The sequence below is a fragment of the Pinus tabuliformis genome, chromosome 4_2 (genome assembly GCF_031772625.1).
Source record: "Pinus tabuliformis cultivar Carrire ecotype Pingquan chromosome 4_2, CPIR1, whole genome shotgun sequence".
In the NCBI taxonomy this organism is placed as follows: Eukaryota; Viridiplantae; Streptophyta; class Pinopsida; order Pinales; family Pinaceae; genus Pinus; species Pinus tabuliformis.
The window spans coordinates 493,140,422-493,159,376 of NC_142304.1; the positions used below are offsets into that span (position 1 = coordinate 493,140,422).

The 18,955-nt window shown below is 37.0% G+C and overlaps 2 protein-coding genes across 5 annotated transcripts; one reads left to right on the top strand and one right to left on the bottom strand.

The window, feature by feature from the left end:
* Positions 1 to 5,089: 5,089 nt before the first annotated feature.
* LOC149170129 (uncharacterized) lies at positions 5,090 to 6,111 on the bottom strand. Its single transcript, XM_089428906.1, has 3 exons — positions 5,908 to 6,111; positions 5,552 to 5,822; positions 5,090 to 5,433 (listed from the first exon to the last, which is right to left on the bottom strand). Exons 1-3 carry the CDS (start codon positions 5,911 to 5,913, stop codon positions 5,177 to 5,179), a joined length of 534 nt encoding a protein of 177 aa, XP_089285032.1. The 5' UTR covers positions 5,914 to 6,111; the 3' UTR covers positions 5,090 to 5,176.
* A 13-nt stretch (positions 6,112 to 6,124) lies between these two features.
* On the top strand, positions 6,125 to 17,456 carry LOC149170130 (putative small nuclear ribonucleoprotein G). 4 transcript variants are annotated; one of them, XM_089428910.1, is made up of 4 exons: positions 6,125 to 6,481; positions 7,195 to 7,300; positions 17,123 to 17,225; positions 17,333 to 17,456. In XM_089428910.1, exons 2-4 carry the CDS (start codon positions 7,266 to 7,268, stop codon positions 17,390 to 17,392), a joined length of 198 nt encoding a protein of 65 aa, XP_089285036.1. In that variant the 5' UTR covers positions 6,125 to 6,481; positions 7,195 to 7,265; the 3' UTR covers positions 17,393 to 17,456. The 4 variants fall into 4 exon arrangements, with proteins under 4 accessions (XP_089285036.1, XP_089285037.1, XP_089285034.1 ...); XM_089428911.1 differs by having other exon boundaries at positions 6,125 to 6,450; XM_089428909.1 differs by lacking the exon at positions 6,125 to 6,481 and adding an exon at positions 6,489 to 6,636.
* Positions 17,457 to 18,955: the final 1,499 nt, after the last annotated feature.

Below are 18,955 nucleotides of genomic sequence, written 5' to 3' on the forward strand. Positions count from 1 at the left end.
GATGTACCATGTCAGTGCGCGATCTTGTAGGGCAGTAACCAATTATGCTTTCTTTATATTATCATTCGTAATTTGTTGTGCGGTCCACACAGCCTTCACAACAAACCAAAACTGATTCGGATCCTCACTTCCTAAGCCCTTAAAAATCAGCAACTTCATTGTATTAAACAAAGTCTTTCGGTAGAAATCACATGAGAGAATTTTTTGGCCGACGCGTTTCGAACCAACAACTGTGGTTCATCATCAGGACCAGATGAAGAGGCAGACCATTGTATTCGACATGTTGAATGGTGGCGGTGGTGGTAGCGGAGTGGGTGAAGGTGTACGCTGTGGAGGTGAAGGTCGAGGTGGCGTGGATGGATGATTTATTCATGGAAAACCCTGTCTTATCAATTGGACAATGCTCTACAGTGAGGCCTATGTTGCTCCCTTGTCGTCACTCACAGGAGGTTCGATCAACGAGCTATATTCGGGGCCTGTTCTTCCTCTATTCCTGAAGAGATTTCCACTTCGCATAGCTCCAAACATCAAGGCAGTGGCATAACCCGTTTTCACACAACAACATCTTAATCCAAGTATTTAAAGATTTCAAATACATACCTCGCAGTCCTTTGAAGAAGCGTCGCTCCGCTTCGTTGTAACTAACTGAGGTGTCAAGTACGAACTTGGTCACAAATCCTCCTATGACACGATCTAGCCAATGGTCAACAACACGCGCGATATTACATTCAAAAGCTTCCAACCTCCGCACTAACTCCGGGGTCTACACTATTGGACCATCAAGCTTCCACCTTCCTTGGTCGTCTGCCAATTTAGCAATCCACTCGTATGGTTCGATCAGGAAGGTGCAGAAGAAAATCTTGTGTATTTTTGTGTATAAATGTCTATCCAACCAGTGTTATCTTGTTAGACGTGGATTTATGTTCTCTTGCGTCGTGAATTCGTGACTCTTCCTATCCAACCAGTCCTTAATTTCCTTTTTGGTCGGATTCCAGTGATGCGACATCACACATCTCTTTATGCAGATTCTGGTCTCAGCAATGCAACCATTTGTTGGCTTAGGGGGTCTTGACCCAGGTTCAGAGTTATTTGTGCCAAACAAATCCCTACACCACTGGCCCTTTCGGCATCAATCCGCTGAGCGCGGACTGAAGTCTCACTTGAAGTAGTATGGGGGGATGCTGGAACCAAGATTCCGCACCTAGAGATTAGTGTGACGTCTTTTTGTGACCTAGATCTGCCTTCGCGTAGATCGATAAGCCTTGATGGCTTATCATTGTAACTCCTCTTAATCAGCGTCTAAACCTCCGCGAAGGTCTACAACTATTTTTTGTAGACCCGAGATAGGTCAATTAGCTACTTATGCGTATTATAGATTACTCTTAACCCAGGATTTAGTCAGATCTACTTAAGTGTTCGATAACTTTAACAAACAACAATATAATCTTCGCGTAAACACTTAACTCTAATTGCGTTCAGATAACAATATAGATCAAGTAGAATTGCGCATCAATACATCATTATTTCATAAAACCCTTATTCATTACATCATAAAGCACATTCATTCGCAACAGAAGTAAAGAGATAAATACAGAAATTTCTAGAGTAATCTTTTTTATTGATATTCAGTTAAGCTTATAGACTTAAGACTTCCCTGCGCACTCAGCTGCAGAGCCTTTCTTCCTACTCTTCTGCGCTAACTTTCTAGACTTCTCCCATAGACAAACTTCATTACTTTTCTTAGACATCCATAAGACACACCTATTTATACAATTCCGTAGCTTGCGGACCATGGGTAGATCTTCAAAAAGCCGACTTAACTTACATAAAGAAGGGTAAAACTCTTTTTGACTTTTTAACTATCTACGCGCTATGCGACCACAATTTGCAGAGACTTTACGTCTTTTTACATAAAACTTGGGCTTTTGCCCCAAAATTGACCCAGGGGACCCCATTCCAACATGCCAAAAGTTTATGGGCCATGTTAGCGTTAGTTAGAATGTCAACTTCCTGGGGTCATAACTTTTGCATACGATCTCCATTTGATATACATGATACCTCATTAGAAAGATCTATTCGATAACAAGTTTCGACTCCAAAGCATGTTGCAAGCTCCAAATTAGTATTTTTTTTTCTTCCAAAAAACGTCGTTTAAAACCTGAAAACAGCTCTGGAAGTTCATGACCCAAAAATTTGCCAAAAATAGAAATCTGCCAAAATAAGAAAATGTGTTCGAAATTAGGAAAGTGAAGAACGGGTCGCCACTAATATCCACACCTTGAAACATTTTATCCCTCTAATTACTTGATAGACCCAAAATTAAAATGAACCTATACTAATTTAATAAAAATAATAATTAATATTTAAAAAAAAATTAAAAATTATATTCTAAATAAATTATTTTCTTTAGATAAATAATCTTTGTATGAATAAATTCCTGAAAAGATGATAATAAGATCATATTTTATAAGGATGATATTTTAAATAAATAGTATTTCCATGAGTAAATTCAAGAATTCCAAATAGTAAATAATGATGATGGTTGATGAATTAACTAACCAGTAATTAATTAATTATAAAAAGAAAAGATTCTCCTGATAATCATGATGATGGTTGATAATCATTAATGAAAATATGGCTAAACCATATCAATGTACAACTAAAGCTCGATTCTTTGTTTCCCGGTACCATGTGAGACGCCCTTTTAATATTTATGGAGGATTTAGTATTAAACACCAGAGGGTGTGTAGAACTTTCCGACGGTTCTTTGTTTCCCGGTACAATGTAACAGGCCCTTTTAATATTTATGAAGGCAAGTAGGATTTAGTATTAAACAACCGAGGTGTGTAGAACTTCGCGAAAATTTAGAACTCCAAAACAAAAATGGACCAAATAATGATAATCATTAAATGTTTGATACCTGAATTTAGTATTAAACAGCCAAGGGTGTGTAGAACTTCGCGAAAATTTCGAACTCCAAAATAAAAATGGACCAAATAATGATAGTCATTAAATGTTTGATATGTTTTAATTTTCTTGAGTCCTGTCTTCCTGTACTCCATAATGCCATTGTCTAGATACTTGAATTCCTATCTTGTAGGAATTCAGGAGACTTGAATACTTCCTAATGCCATTGTCTTAGAGACTTGAATCCGGTAGGAATTTTAGAGACTTGAATTTTGTAGGAATTTTAGAGATTTGAATACTTTCTAATGTCATTGTTTAGAGACTTGAATTTTGTTGGGAGACATGAATCTTAGAGAATGCTATTGTCATTTTCTAGAGACTTAATTTTGTAGGAATTCAAGAGATTCGAATATTAGAAAATGTCATTATCTAGAGATTTGAATTTTGATCTTAGAGAATATCATTGTCATTGTCAAGAGACTTAATTTTAGAGATTTGAATCTTAGAAAATGTCATTGTCTAGATACTTGAATTTGGCAGGAATTTATTGAAATCAAAAAATTTCATGAATCTTGTAGGAATTTAGAGACTTGAATACTTTCTAATGCTATTGTCTAGAGATTTGAATCATGTAGGAATTCAAGAGACTTGAATCCTAAAAAATCTCGGAAAATGCTATTGTATAATGCCATTGTCTAGAGACTTAATTTTGTAGGAATTCAAGAGATTTGAATACTAGAAAAATATCATTGTCTAGAGACTTGAATTTTGTAGGAATTTATTGAAATAAAAAAGTTCCATGAATCTTGTAGGAATTTATTCAAATCAAAAAGTTCCATGGTGAACTCTTCACAATTAATTAAAATATATATAATCAAAAAATCATTTAAATCACAAATAATGTAATTAGGAATTCATTAAAATCATAAATAACAAATTCCATAATAAACTCTTCACAATTTCCATAGTAAACTCTTCACAAAGTTTATGTAATTAGGAATTCATTAAAATCATAAAATCACAATCCATAATAAACTCTTCACAATTTCCATAGTAAACTCTTCACAATTGAATTCATTAAAATCACATATCACAATTAAATTAAACTGTTCATTAAGATCACAAAATCACAAATCACAATTGAATTAAACCATATAATAAGAAATTTATTAAAATTCACAATTTCCCTAGTAAACTCTTCACAATTGAATTTATTAAAATCACAAATCACAATTGAATTAAACTATATAATCATAAATTAATTCATTAAAATCACAATTAAATTAAACTATTCATTAAAATCACAAATCACAATTGAATTAAACAAAATAATCAGAAATTCATTAAAATAATAAATTAATTCATAAAAACACAAATCACAATTAAATTAAACTATTTATTAAAATCACAATTATGATTTAAACTATATAATAAAATTTTTATTAAAATCACAAATCACAATTACAATTAAATTAAACTATTCATTAAAATCACAAATCACAAATCACAATTGAATTAAACTATATAATCACAATCGAATTAAACTATATAATAAAAAATTTATTAAAATCATAAATTAATTCATTAAAATCAAATTAAACTATTCATTAAAATCACAAATAAATTAAACTATATAATAAAAAATTCATTAAAATCAAATTAAACTATTTATTAAAATCACAATTGAATTGAACCATATAATCAAAAATTCATTAAAATCACAAATCACAAATAAATTAAACTATATAATCAGAAATTCATTAAAATCAAATTAAATTAAAATCACAATTGAATTGAACCATATAATCAAAAATTCATTAAAATCACAATTCACAATTGAATTAAATTATATAATCATAAATTCATTAAAATCATAAATTATTTCATTAAAACCAAATTAAACTATTCATTAAAATCACAAAGGAATTAAACCATATAATCAGAAATTCATTAAAATCAAATTAAACTATTCATTAAAATCACAATTGAATTAAACTATATAATCACAAATTCATTAAAATCACAATTAAATTAAACTATATAATCACAAATTCATTAAAATCACAATTAAATTAAACTATATAATCAACAAATCACAATTGAATTAAATTATATAATCAAACTATATAATCAAAAATTCATTAAAATCAAATTCACAAATCACAATTGAATTAAACTATAGCATAAAAAATTCATGAAAATCATAAATTAAATTCCATATAATCCTAAATTAATTCATTAAAATTATAAATCACAAATTATTAATCGTTTAGTCCTCGTCGGTATCCTCTTCTTCTGTGGCAGGGGAGATCATCGTTGTGTCCTCGTCGGTATCCTCTTCTTCTGTGGCAGGGGAGATCATCGTTGTGTCCTCGTCGGTATCCTCTTCTTCTGTGGCAGGGCCGAGGCTCAGCAGCTTTGCTCTGTATCCCATTTCTCTCACTTTCAGTGCCACACTCACAGGAACTGATTTTCCCACCACAGTTACCATTCCCTTTTTGATGTCCACATCGATTGAAGTAAAGTCTGAAACAGAGCAGTTGCAGCATTAGTAAACCCCTCCATGACAATAAACAAACATAAGGAATATGGACTGAAACAGTTTTGGGTGCAGATACAAAATTATGGTAATGAAGATTCACACCTCCAAACCCTGCAACAGCCTCCATGATCCTTGTCTTGCTTCCCATGCCTCCAAACCCTGGAACAGCCCCCACGATCCTTTTCTTGCTTCCCACGCTTTTCTCAATAGCAATCCGTCGAGAAAGCTGCGGTCTCTGCCCTGGAGAAAGCTGCGGTCTCTGCACACCCAAATAATTGTAGCATCCCCTGTTCCAAGCATCGGATTTCGGCCCCGGGACCGTCGAATTGGAGCTTATACTCACTATCTTTTCGCGCTCTAGACAGCATATATTCTGCACATCGAAACAATGGTTTATGATGTAATTGATACAGAATCCTTAAATAATTAACCCATCAACAAAACTGTAAGAGATGTACCGTCATCGTTTTCGTTTTGATAACCTATGGAGAATAGCCCAATCAGCTATTATCAAATCAGACCACATTAGCCTACTGGACTTTCAGGGATCCATCCATTGCTTGCAGCAGCGTAACAAATAGAAGCAGACGAGCAAACCTAAGGGCCACACGTTTATGGTAGTGGTAGTTCCTTGAAAATTTATCAGGTAAAACAGACCATTTCAAAGTTCAGGTCCAGCGAGACTCCCGGAAGGGTCAGCGAAGGAACAAGGCTGCTTCAGCGGCCATGCCAACTGTCTACAATAATGTTTGAAGACAGATGGGACTGTTTGGGGGGCCCATGTGTTGTCTTGTGGGACTGTTTGGGGGGCCATGTGTTGTCTTGTGGGTCGTCCTGAGCATTTTTACGCCGTAAGGCGTTTCCTTTGTTACGCCGTAAGGCGTTTCCTTTGAAATAAACCCCCAAAATGCCTTTCTGTGTTAATAGTAGCCGTCGGATTTATTGTTAGACGATGGAACAGAAATTAGACGATGGAACAGAAATCAGCCGTCTAATTTAAGGTTTTTTTGAATGAATTTAACGTTTTTTAAGGTTGGAATACTGAACGTCTCTGATCTTCCTTGCCTAATGGGGGTTTCCGTTTCCAGTTAGCTGGGTTGTTTAGGGTGGAAGAAAATTCTTCCACTGCGTACTGTTTTATTTGTTGGCTGATATAGCCATGCATGACTATTCAGGTTTCTCTGGAGGTTCGAGGCCCTCGCCTTGTTTTACTATATGCAAGATTAATATTGTATAACCCTGTGTGGTTATCTCTCTGAGAACCGATCTTCTCGGTGGTTAACATTATACTTTAATAGTTCATGTTTTGGACTTATTTTGAGGATTCGGCCCTGCTATGACTAATTTAATTTAGTCTTCTCAGTCTTTTCATAGTTATTTCAGAGATACCATGAATATTGTGTTATTAATTCTGTGAAGTTATAATTTTTTTTAAGACTTTTTCCTCTTGATATTTACTTTGAAATGATAGAAAAATATGTATTTTGTCAAGCTGTAATTTACTGATTATTTGTTGTGGGTTTCAACCCTCGCCGAGGGTTTATTGAACTGTTTTCCGCAAGGCTTTTCGTGCTTATTTTCAGTGTAAAATGTATGATAGTTACTATTGTTCGCATTAATTCCGATAGCGCTGTATGCACAATTTGATTAATATATGCTCTAAAGCTGAACAGATTGTTGTTATTTCTCCAAAGTTTACAATCCAAGTTTCTTTCAACTGATGTGGTTAAGGGTTTGTTTGACAGCCTAGGTCTGAGGGTTGTTCACACGTTGCTGCTCATTTTTTGTTTGTGCTTTTCCCCTCTTAAGAGGCATCATGAGCAGGTCAGGGCAGCCCCCGGATCTCAAGAAGTAAGTATATAATTCACCCCCAGTTCGGTTAAACTAAACTTGTGTTTGGATCCGTTCTTGTTGCTTCAGTACATACACTGGATGGTTTATGTAAGTAGGCGTTTTGCATGGGTAGTTTACTTTTCAGTGGCATAAGGTTAAGAAATTAAGGTTTAGGGTTTTAGGATCAGTTCTGGGCTTAAACATCATTTCAAGGTTTAGGATCAGTTCAGGGTTTAAACATCATTTCAGGGTTGAGGATCTATTGAGGGTTTGAATATGAGTTCGGGTCTTCAGGATTTAGGGTAGAAGTCTCAGCTTTATGCCGAGGTTTGGATTTCTTGAAGTTAAAAGCTTATTGTTGTTTTGTTTGGTGATGTGGGACCCCAATTTCAAGGTGTCTGGTCTTCAGGCTCCTAGGATTTCACACAGTCAGTGTAGAAATTGAGGTGTTTTTAAATTTTCAGCAGACTCTAATTGTTTTATAGCATTTTAGCACTACATAAAATACATAAAATAAACAGTGCAACCCTGGTCTTTTGCATCTTTTGTGTTGGGGAATCTCACGATGGTATACGGCCTTAGTATGGAGTATTTACCCTATTTTATAAATATTAACATATGTAAATGTTCAACATTAAAAGTTAAAAGTGGGATACCCATTTCAGGATGTTTGATGATAGTCTCAGACTCATGGGACCTCACAGTGAAACTAATTAAGGTGACTGTCAGGCCAGGGTAACTCCAGAATGAGCGGGAGAGAAAAACTGATATTATTATTCATTAGCTAACTCATATTTATATACATAAATTCAACGGATCAGTTCATCTTCCTGATGACTGTCCAGTTCACCCATCCGTTTCGGATTAGGTGTCAACATTCCCCCCCTTAATCTAAAGGGATGTTGGTGAGTCCAAGCATCGTTCTGAATCTTTCAAGCTTTTCTCTTCCAAGCGCTTTGGTGAAGATGTCTGCAATTTGCTCGTTTGTGGAACAATGACGGAGATGGATTGTTTTGGCCTCAACATGATGTCGGATAAGATGATATTTAGTATTGATGTGCTTAGTACGATCATGGAACTTTGGGTTCTTGGCCAACTTTATTGCAGATGTGTTATCAATCATGAGTGGAGTTGATTGTATTTGTTTTACCTGCAAATCTTCAAGACTTTTCCTGAGCCACACAATTTCTTTCATTGCTTCAGCTGCTGCCACATATTCTGCTTCTGTTGTGGAATCTGCTGGTACTGATTGTTTGCGTGATCTCCAGGAGACAGCTCCTGATCCAAGACTCATAGCATATCCTGAAGTAGATACCCCAGTTTCTTTGTCTCCATCGAAGTCTGAATCAGAGTATCCAATGAAGTTGAAGTCGTCCACCTGTGTATACTTGATTCCAAGGTCTTGAGTTCCCTTCAAGTACCTTAGAACTCTTTTTGCAGCAGACCAATGTCCCTCACAAGGCTTTTGCATAAACCTGGAGAGGATTCCAACAGCAAATGAAATGTCTGGTCTGGTAGTAGTGAGGTAGATGAGACTTCCTACAAGTTGTCTATACTTTGTTGCATCCTCAAATTCCTTTCCTTCAATAGATGTGAGCTTCAAGTTTTGTTCCATTGGAGTAGAAAGGGGATTGCACTCTGTCATGCCAAATCTGTTTAACAAATCTCCAATGTATTTCTTTTGAGAAAGAAATATGGACTTTGGATGTTGGGTTACTTCAATGCCAAGATAGTAATGAACATAGCCCAAATCAGTCATTTCAAAATTTTTTCCTAATTCTTTCTTTATGGATGCAATATAGCTTTCATTGTTCCCTGTCATTAAAAGATCATCTACATATACCACAAGATATACAACTGTTTTGCCAACTTTCTTGACAAATAAAGTTGCATCATCAAGATCAAAATGATTGAAGTTGAGTTTCAGAAGATGCTCAGTTAGTTTTTCATACCAGGCTCGTGGTGCTTGTTTGAGGCCATACAAGGACTTCACAAGTTTGCATACTTTATGTTCATGTCCTTTCACAGCAAATCCTTCAGGCTGGGACATAAAAACATTCTCTTTTAGATCTCCATTCAAGAATGCAGTTTTTACATCCATTTGATGGACTTTCCAACCGTTCTGAGCAGCTAGTGCAAAGAGTGTCCGGATGGTGGCCCATTTTGCTGTGGGGGCAAAAGTTTCCTCATAATCGACCCCTTCCTTCTGTGCAAAACCTTTTGCCACAAGCCTAGCTTTGTGCTTGTCAAGTGAGCCATCAGCTTTGTACTTGTTCTTGTAGACCCACTTGCAGCCAATTGGTTTGGTTCCAAATGGAGGATCAACCAGCTTCCAAGTGCCATTCTTTATGAGGGCATCATACTCCTTCTGCATCGCTTCTTTCCATTCATCATGAGAAGCAGCTTCTTTGAAGGAAGTTGGTTCAAAATCTGTAGACAAGTTCAATTCACAATCATAAGTAACATCCATATCAACAGGTGAATTAGAGTTATCTACATCACCTCCATCTTGTCGGTTTGTATTTCTGGTTCCTGTTTTTCCAATTTCATCAGGATGAACACTTTCAAGTGTCTTTGTCAGCCACTTTGGGGGACCTTTCTGAGATGGTCCAGGCTGCTCTGTTGATTGAGTTGGGTCTGAATCAAGATTGAGTCTCCCAATTCTATCAATTACATCACTTAAAGCATCATCCGTTGTTGGAGTGTCATGCAGGGGAGATTGTTCTTCAGAAGGAGATTCCACATGTTGATCTAGTATAGGAATCCCCCCTTCAAGATGTGGAATCTGATTATCAAACTCTTGGAATGATTTCGGTTTTGTGAATCTATCCAAGCGATCAAGTTGCCGCTCAACAACACTGTCAGATTTGGATGATTCAAGAAAAATGACATCTCTAGATAAAACAAACTTTTTATTTACTTCATCATAGAGGCGGTATGCTTTAGATGTGTTTGAATACCCCAGGAAGATACACTTACGACTTCTAGCACCAAGTTTGTTTCTATGTACCTTTGGTATTAAAGCATAACAGGTGGAACCAAAGATCCTGAGATGTTTTACCGAAGGAACATGTCCATACCACAATTCATAAGGAGTCTTGTTTCTTATAGCACTAGATGGACATCTATTCTTTATATATGCAGCACATAGAACAGCATGCCCAAAACATTGTCTTTACATTTTTGAAGAAAAGCATGGATCGTACCATATTCAAAATTGTTCTGTTCATTCTTTCAGCTACACCATTCTGTTGAGGATTATAAGGCACAGTTGTTTGATGTTTGATCCCATGTTGGCGAAGATAGTTTTCAAATTCATTTGATGTATATTCTTTTCCATTATCAGTGCGAATAGACCCAATATGAGATTGTGCATCATTTTCAATCCACTTATGAAAATTCTTGAATGTTTGAAAAGCATCAGATTTGTTCTTCAATAAATAAACCCAACACATTCTGGTGTAATCATCAATAAATGTCATGATATATTTATTTCCATTTGCAGAAGGAACATGAATTGGACCACATAAATCTGAATGAATGAGCTCAAGCTTCCTATGTGCTCTTGAATGTGAATCATGAAAAGACTGTTTGCTATGCTTTCCTAGAATGCAAGCATCACATTGCTTATGTTTTCTAGGAATTGTAGGCAAACCAGCAACACCATTTTTCTTCAACAAGTGGAGACTATCATAGTTTAAATGTCCAAATCTAGCATGCCATAATAAACTTGATGGAAGTGTACCTTCTTCATGATGAGAAATATATGAAAAATGTTGTGCATGAGCAGAGGTTCCTTGCAGTTTAAGAAGTCTTTCTTCTTCTATACCTCTCATGACAAGTGAATGGTCAGATGCCTTTCTTACCTCAAGCTTTCCATCAAACATATGAATGGAGTGACCTTGCTGGCGGATGTGGACCAGGGACAACAAGTTTCTCTTGAGCTGTGGGAGATATAGAACATGATCTAGAAGAAAGTCTGGAAGACCAGGCAGTTTAAGCCTGGCTGTGCCAAGCCCTGATGGCTTGATTTTTGACTGATCTGCAAAGTATACTGCTCCATCAACATTGTCAGTGAAATCTTCAAAAAAATCTTTCCTATGAGTCATATGACAGGTTGCTCCTGAATCAAGCAACCAGTCATTTTTCGAAGAAGCAAGTGAAGCATTAAACAAGTCTTCATTTACTCCAATGTTACATTGTGCCTCAATATAGTGAGCGGATTCAGGTGCTTTACCTTTGTCTGTGTCATCAGTTTTACCTTTATGCTGATTTCTTCTCTGCTCAATCTTTTCCCATGGTAGCTTGCATGTAGAAGCATCATGTGATCCATTTCGTTTGCAGCGAATGCAATGCAGATCTGCCTTTTCTGCTTGAGAATGTTTGCCCCCCTGCCTCTGAAATATCTTCCTCTTTCTCTTGAATGCATACTGTAACAAAAATTATTTCTGCTGATAGAAAAATAATTTTGCTGATAAAAATTACTTCTGCTAAAAAAATCCTCACTTTACAGCCTTTAAATCCCTCTAATATGTGACAGAAGGCATCAGAATTTCATTGAAATATTATATCACTTTATGCTTCAATACAGCATTATAAAAAACTGTGCAACTGCCTATTTAAATGCGCCAACGATTGCTTCGATAGGAAGAGAAATAATGGTGGCAGTTACGGGTACCCGTCCGCAAACAATCAATAATATTTAAAAGCTCTTTCAGATAACCAGCGTGCCCAAGAGTAATACAGTGGAATTTAATAGAATTGAAAGAGAAATGAACGTGGGAGGACGGCGTAGGAAGACTTCAGAATTGGGGGCTTCTTATACGAGTAGGAGTCGACGAAGGAGATATCTTTTCTCCAAAAGTTTCAACAAGGGAGTTGGAGGATATGTTTAAGGCATTTACAGTTCATGGAGTTGTTATTCGTCGAATAAATGACACCATTGCATTAGCAGTTTTTAGGAAACCTGCTTCTGCTTGTGAAGCACTACGAATCATTCATAGTCAATATAATATCCGTGCATTGGATGAGAATGACAGTCTTCTCAGCTTACTTTCTGATAAAGATTTGGAACCTCCCTTTCCAAGACCTCCTACTTCTGCCCGAACCGCACAGAGGATGATTGTTGGAGCTTTAAGAAGCCAAGGGCTCACCAAACTTCCGCTGCGCCACTTCCGCTGGCTCACCAAAGGGGTGTCTGTCAAATCCAGCTTTAATTCTATTCAAAAACGAGAAGGAGATATCTTTTTGCAATGGAGTGAAGATGACAGACAAGTATGCATACTTTTTGCAATGGAGAAAATGATATAAAGTATGGTAAATCATTTCATAGGGCCACGGGCAGGTCCCGCGATCAAACCCGCGGACGTCCCAGCTTTGAATGGAAAAGATGACAGACAACCGGTCTACAGTCAATACCCAATTCTACATCTGCTAAATAACTGAAAGGATCTCGGCGGCAGGCATTTTAATTAAACACATAATATAATTTTGCATTCTCCAGAAAACTCACTGTTCGTTAATTTGGAATTCCGACCAGGAGCAGGGACTGTGTGTTCACCTTCTTTGTCATCTCTCGGCTGAGCAAAAACGTACAGATGCATGTAACCCGACTTCCATGTTGAAGAACATTGGTCGCAGAGCTACAACCTCTAGAATGCTAGGGTTTCGAATGATTCCAGTCGGCGTGAGGGAAGAGGGAAGGGCGTTACCAATGCAGTGACGCTTCAACGGATGTATAGTGCGCAGTCTTCATGACAGAGGCGCTCAGTCTCAGGACAGAGGGGTCATGAGGCAACAGAAAACGGATGCGCAGAGATTCAATGAGGTGCAGGGAATCACGCAGAGGACAGAGCGCTGGCAGAGGCAGGAGTTACAGCTATTTTAGGAACTGGGACCTGTGCTCTGATACCATGTCAGGCCAGGGTAACTCCAGAATGAGCGGGAGAGAAAAACTGATATTATTATTCATTAGCTAACTCATATTTATATACATAAATACAACGGATCAGTTCATCTTCCTGATGACTGTCCAGTTCACCCATCCGTTTCGGATTAGGTGTCAACAGTGACTTCAATTATTTTTAGCATTTTAGCACTACATGAAATAAATAGTGCAACTCTGGTCTTTAACATCCCGTGGGTTGGGGTATTCCCGGATATTGTAAGTCCAAAACATAGTAATTTGATTCTTGTATCGGAGAAACAAGAAAAGGCCTACTACACAGGGTTCAGCTTAAGAGCATAGTGTTAAAAACTAGGACCGGTAACTGACCTGGTCCACCTATCATACAGGTTTTTGAACTGGAACAAGGAAAAACTGGACTGGTCAGATCATCAATAGGAGTGACATAAACATCATCTGGCTCAGAGTCTGAGGACTCCTCAAATTCCTCTGCAACCTCAGTAGTAGTAGTAGTTGTAGCAGCAAAACTAGACCTAACAGAAGCACGAGTTGGTCGAGCTGCACGAATAGTGCTTCCCATTGGTGTTTGCCTTAGCTTGATTCAGCTACTGGCTCTAGTTCTACTGGCACTACCAGATCAGGATCACCCCTCACCTCCCCCAACTCCAAATGAGATGTGTGAGGCAAATGAGAGGGGATGTATGATTTTATAGGCTTGGAGGGGTTGTTTTTGGAGGGAAACAACGCCTAGTTTCCCAGAAAACCACTCACACCCACCCAAAAGTGCTCTGTGTGTGTCTGCGGCCGCGCATGTGTGAACTCTCAATGACCCGGTTGGGTTATGATGGAACCAGCTGGTTCATGCCAGTGTGGTACCAAACAGCCGGTTCATGGTCGGTTTGGTGCCAAACTGCGGTCTACCTTAGCCCAAACTGGGGTCATTGGCTGGGTTGACCTCTGTACCTAATGAATTGGTTGGTTTGACGAGGTAGCGGTTCGACCTGGCTGGGTTTTAAAACCATGCTTAAGAGATACATTGTTTGAGTTGGCTACTTAGCGATGTACACTGAATGGTTCAATAGAAAACAATGTATCATGCTGAGTTCCGTTTCACTACTATAGAATCTAGATTCTGATGACATTGGTGCAAACTCATTCACTATTCACAAATCGTTCTTCATGATTGTAGAATTAAACATCAGAGTTTCCCGTTGCTTCTTTAACAGAGGCCTGTTCTGTGAAAAGAGACTCCTCCCTCTAGCTTCTTTTGTGAGGAGACTCTGCAAAGGCCGAGTCGCAGCATCCTCTGTTGTGCCTTTCTAGTAATATCTTGAAATTTCTGAATTTCAACTGTTCATTTAAACCACTTCGACTTTCAGTACTTTCTTTTCCATAATGACTTCAAAGCTGAAGAAGGTTAGCATTGCCAGGTTCTCATATGGTTACCTTGCATGGGCCTTTGGATAATAGTTAGCACTTACCTCAACAGTTGCGCTAAGGTTTAACTACACTATCATGCCTTTGGATAATAGTTAGCACTTACCTCAACAGTTGGGCTAACGTTTAACTACACTATCATAAGACACCATATATTTCCACAATGTGGGCACATCATACATTGTCATGGAAACCATGATGTGGCTAAGGTTTCACTACATTATCATAAGCCACCAAATAAATCCCACAACGTGGGCACATCAAACATTGTCATGGAACCATGGTGTCAAATAAATTGTGTTTGATTTATTGTATTTTTTGTTTACATTACTTTTCTTCATCATCTTATGGGAAGATAGGCACTTGTGCAGTTTGTCTTAACTAGTCAGCTTTCCAAGCTAGAGTGACCACGTTCCCGTTCTAGCACACCTTCTTGTTTTACAGTGTTTGCAAGTGCAATGGCCCAGTGGAATTTTGGATTGTGATGATTGGTGGCAACCGCTGTCCACTAGTAGTAGATGAAACCTTCGTTCTTAGTTGTTTCTCTTGGTTTTCTAATTTACATCAAACATATGAGATTTTAACTTTTTGTTTGTTTGTGATTTAATAATTTTTGTTGTTTTCTGTGTTTTCCGATCCTTACCTTGCCACCTTTTTCCAGCTGTCGCAAGCTTCAGTACTCAATTTTGAAATAAAAACCTACAGAATAACTGAAGTTTCACTTAGTTTTACTTCATTAGTGGTTGAGCATGCTCTCATAGTAAACTGTAGGTGCAGCAGAGAGTTCCTGAACTTCTGGCCTATAAACCAACACTTAGGTTGCCATTGGCAGAGTAAACAGCTCTTCTCATAGACATAAAGAAAATGACAGTCATGATATGCATTGGTCTCAGTTGAGTATCTGCAATTTTTAAAGTGCAACGATGTTGAAACAAAACTGCAGTTACTGTAGTCAATATATATCAGAAAACTCTAGAGTATTGAATATTAATAGTTAGATATGTTACTACTGTAGACAACTGCAAGAAAGTGTGAAACGCCCACAAGAGACATTTATAATGATGCAACTATTTTTATGTTAACTTGGAAGTTGATACCAATACCTATTCCCCGAACTGCTGGTAGCTTATCAAATATATTGCATGCAACAGGTCATTTTCTTTAAGGCTGTCCTTTCATGTTGTATGATTTGTCAGTTGTCTTGTTCTCGTTGTTTCGTGCCCACCAAACCCATCTGATTACAGCAGGGATCTACTCTTTAAGTTCTTTACAGTGATTTCCTCATCGGTCCTTTGCAGTTAGGAGTGTGGTGGAAACTGAAGCCTAACTCTGGGCATTGATTGTATTAACTTTCCTGCCTCTAGTCTGTCAGCAATTATTTTTTCTCATTGTTTGAATACAAGATGTTGCTTCACAAGTTCTTGAGATCTTGCTTGAGAAATTAATTCTCTTTATAGCATAGTGTGCCTTTAGTTCCTCCTAAAAAATATATCTTCCTCTAATGTGTTAAGCAAACACTGGTAAAAGCAGAATAGAACTCTCATTCTCTCCTAATAGCTTGTGCATGTTACACTGCACGAACTTGCTTACATACTTCATGTTTACAACATTACTCAATATTTGCAAACTAACGTTCTCATCTTCTATTGAAATAAACCAGATTGGATAGAGCAACTAGATGATGATAATGAAATCTAACTGCCATGCTCAGCAATATTTCAGTGATTTCCCAATCCTTATAAACTTGGAGTGCAATAAATAGTTCTTTGCCTAGTCAAGATTAAGATATTTTCAATGCTATTAAGATTAAAACCATTTCCAAAGCCTTCATCTTTAGGATTGGTGCCTTTTGAATCTTCCTTGATGCTATTCAAATGTCTTAGGGATTCAGATCTAATGAATATAGGTGCTTGCTAAATTATCCCTTCTCCCTCAGCCAGATGAAAAAGTTGACTTATGACATATTCAGAAGATATGATTTAAGCATATATAATCTCTTTCCCTTGAGAAATTATATGATGTTACTGTAGAATATTTATGATTTCACCCTTTCTGGGTAACTATTACATAGTTTAGAGAACATTTGGTCTTGCAATTTATTTTCCTGTTCCATTCTGACTTGATTGATACACGTGGGAATCCCAATAAGCAAATTTTGCTTCATTTCCTTTTGCTTGGTTATGGTTGTGATGATGTTGCCTTTTCTGTTTTATTCGTAGATTGCATTTTCAATGATACTTTAATTTCTTTTGCATGATAAGAAGTCTGACATCTAATTCCATTGTTTTTTAGTTGCAAGGAAAGGCATTTTGATCTCTTTAAATTTATGAATTCAATGGCTTGTATATTTTGCCATGATATCTGTACATGACAAATTTGCTTGCCTAAACACAATAGAGGTAGAGAATAAGAGTAGGCAATTATTTTTTAGTTACTGTTTCACTTTTCTAATATATTGAAAATTAATTTCTGAATTTAGTAAAGTTGAACACCAACAGAGTGGTGGTTGGTACTCTACGAGGATTTCACCAGCTCATGAATTTAGTCCTGGATGGTACTGTCGAAGTAAATGGCAATGAAAGAAATGAGATAGGCATGGTGGTAGGTTTTTCCTCTTTCTCATGTCGTTTTCAAATTTTTCAATGTCATATAAAATTAGTTAAATTCAATTTACTAGGAGATTCATTTGTTTTGTTTCTTATCTGCAGGTCATCAGAGGGAACAGTGTTGTGATGATTGAAGCTTTGGAACCGGTCAATAGGTCATAATAATTTATTTTGAAACCTTTTCATGTTTGGGAGATTCATGGGTACATAACTTTTGTAAGCAATGCACAATTTGTTAAAATATTCCAGTAATGATTTTGCCTATCTATTTTTGCAATGTTTTATTTTGAATGGATGTTATGAGCAAAGTATGGAGAGTATTCTTCCCCCCTTTTTTTATGCTTTTAGGAGTTAGAAGATGGCTGAAATAGCTGCACGGGAAGATGTCAGCAATGTAGACAACGAATTTCACAATGCATTTTATTTGCTTGATATAGTAACCACATCCTAACATGTTGCTTAATAGTAACATCAATTCTTATTGGCCGTGAATGCTTTTAGATGGTTGGAACAATTTCCTTATATTAAGGCTTCATAAGTTTGTGTGTGCAATGTTCTCAGCTAGCATTCTGATGATGTTATATAATGTAGGTCCTTCATTTCCATATGGGTTGGATTCATATTAGCCATGCTTTTGCTATAATGGCCATGCCATGTTTTAGGAGTTAGAAGATGGCTGAAATAGCTGCATGGGAAGATGGCAGCAATGTAGACAACTGAATTTCACAATGTAGTTTATTTGCTTGATATAGTAACCACATCCTAACATGATGCTTAATAGTAACATCAATTCTTATTGGTTGTGAATGCTTTTAGATGGTTGGAACAATTTCCTTATATTAAGGCTTCATAAGTTTGTGTGTGCAATGTTCTCAGGTAGCGTTCTGATGATGTTATAATGTTATATAATGTAGGTTCTTTATTTCCATATGGGTTGGATTCATATCAGCCCTGCTTTTGCTATAAGGGCCATGCCATGTTTTAGTGCATGCTGATCACCTTTCTAGCTTTGAACTTAAATGTAGGATCTTTTCCTCCGTTTTTTTTAATAGAAAATCTGTTTTAACCTTGGATTGGATCTATCAAGCATAGAGAGGTATCATTGATCAAAGACAATGTGCAAACCTCTCATTGCGCCGAGAGGTGCTCTCCAGCCCAATATGGTAGTGATGTTGTAATGTTTAACCTTTTGACTTCCTAGAATGACAAAGATGTTGTAATGTCCTGTCTAACATTTTTGGATTCCAACCCATGGTTTTTCCACATGGTATTGTTCTCTAATGTAGCCTATATGAAGGGTAATAACTAAACCAACCTAGATCCATCTCTTCACTCTAAAAAATGTTTGCACCTCAAGAGAGAGATTTGATCCCTCTTGGCGCTTGGTAGATCCGGAGCTAAAGATGGATATAGGCTAGTGGTATAAAATAACGCCCAAGGGTTGAGATGGATCTATGTTAGTTTATTTATTTATTACGTTGTACGGCGTTCCCTCTGAAATGAACTTCCCTCTCTGTCCACTTGTCATTTTTTTGCATCGTTAGATAATATGTTAGACGATTGAAATAGGTTTAGTCGTTCGATCAGAGGATATGATTAGTTAGAAAAAAGAGTTATTATGCCCTAACCGCCTTAACCACCTTACACACAAATTCTATCCCTCCCGAATGGTTTCCACTTCACGCAGTGGATTGCAGGTTGTGGGGGCTCACCCACTACCTATGG

Excerpts from the sequence above, each read along its gene's own strand:
- LOC149170129 (XM_089428906.1), bottom strand. Across the intron at positions 5,434-5,551 it reads GGCTGTTGCAGGGTTTGGAG|ACTTTACTTCAATCGATGTG; the intron begins GTGTGAATCTTC and ends GCTCTGTTTCAG.
- LOC149170130 (XM_089428908.1), top strand. The coding sequence starts at position 6,609 with ATGCATGACTATTCAGGTTTCTCTGGAG. Across the intron at positions 6,637-17,103 it reads CTATTCAGGTTTCTCTGGAG|TAAAGTTGAACACCAACAGA; the intron begins GTTCGAGGCCCT and ends TTCTGAATTTAG. Across the intron at positions 17,226-17,332 it reads GAAATGAGATAGGCATGGTG|GTCATCAGAGGGAACAGTGT; the intron begins GTAGGTTTTTCC and ends TCTTATCTGCAG.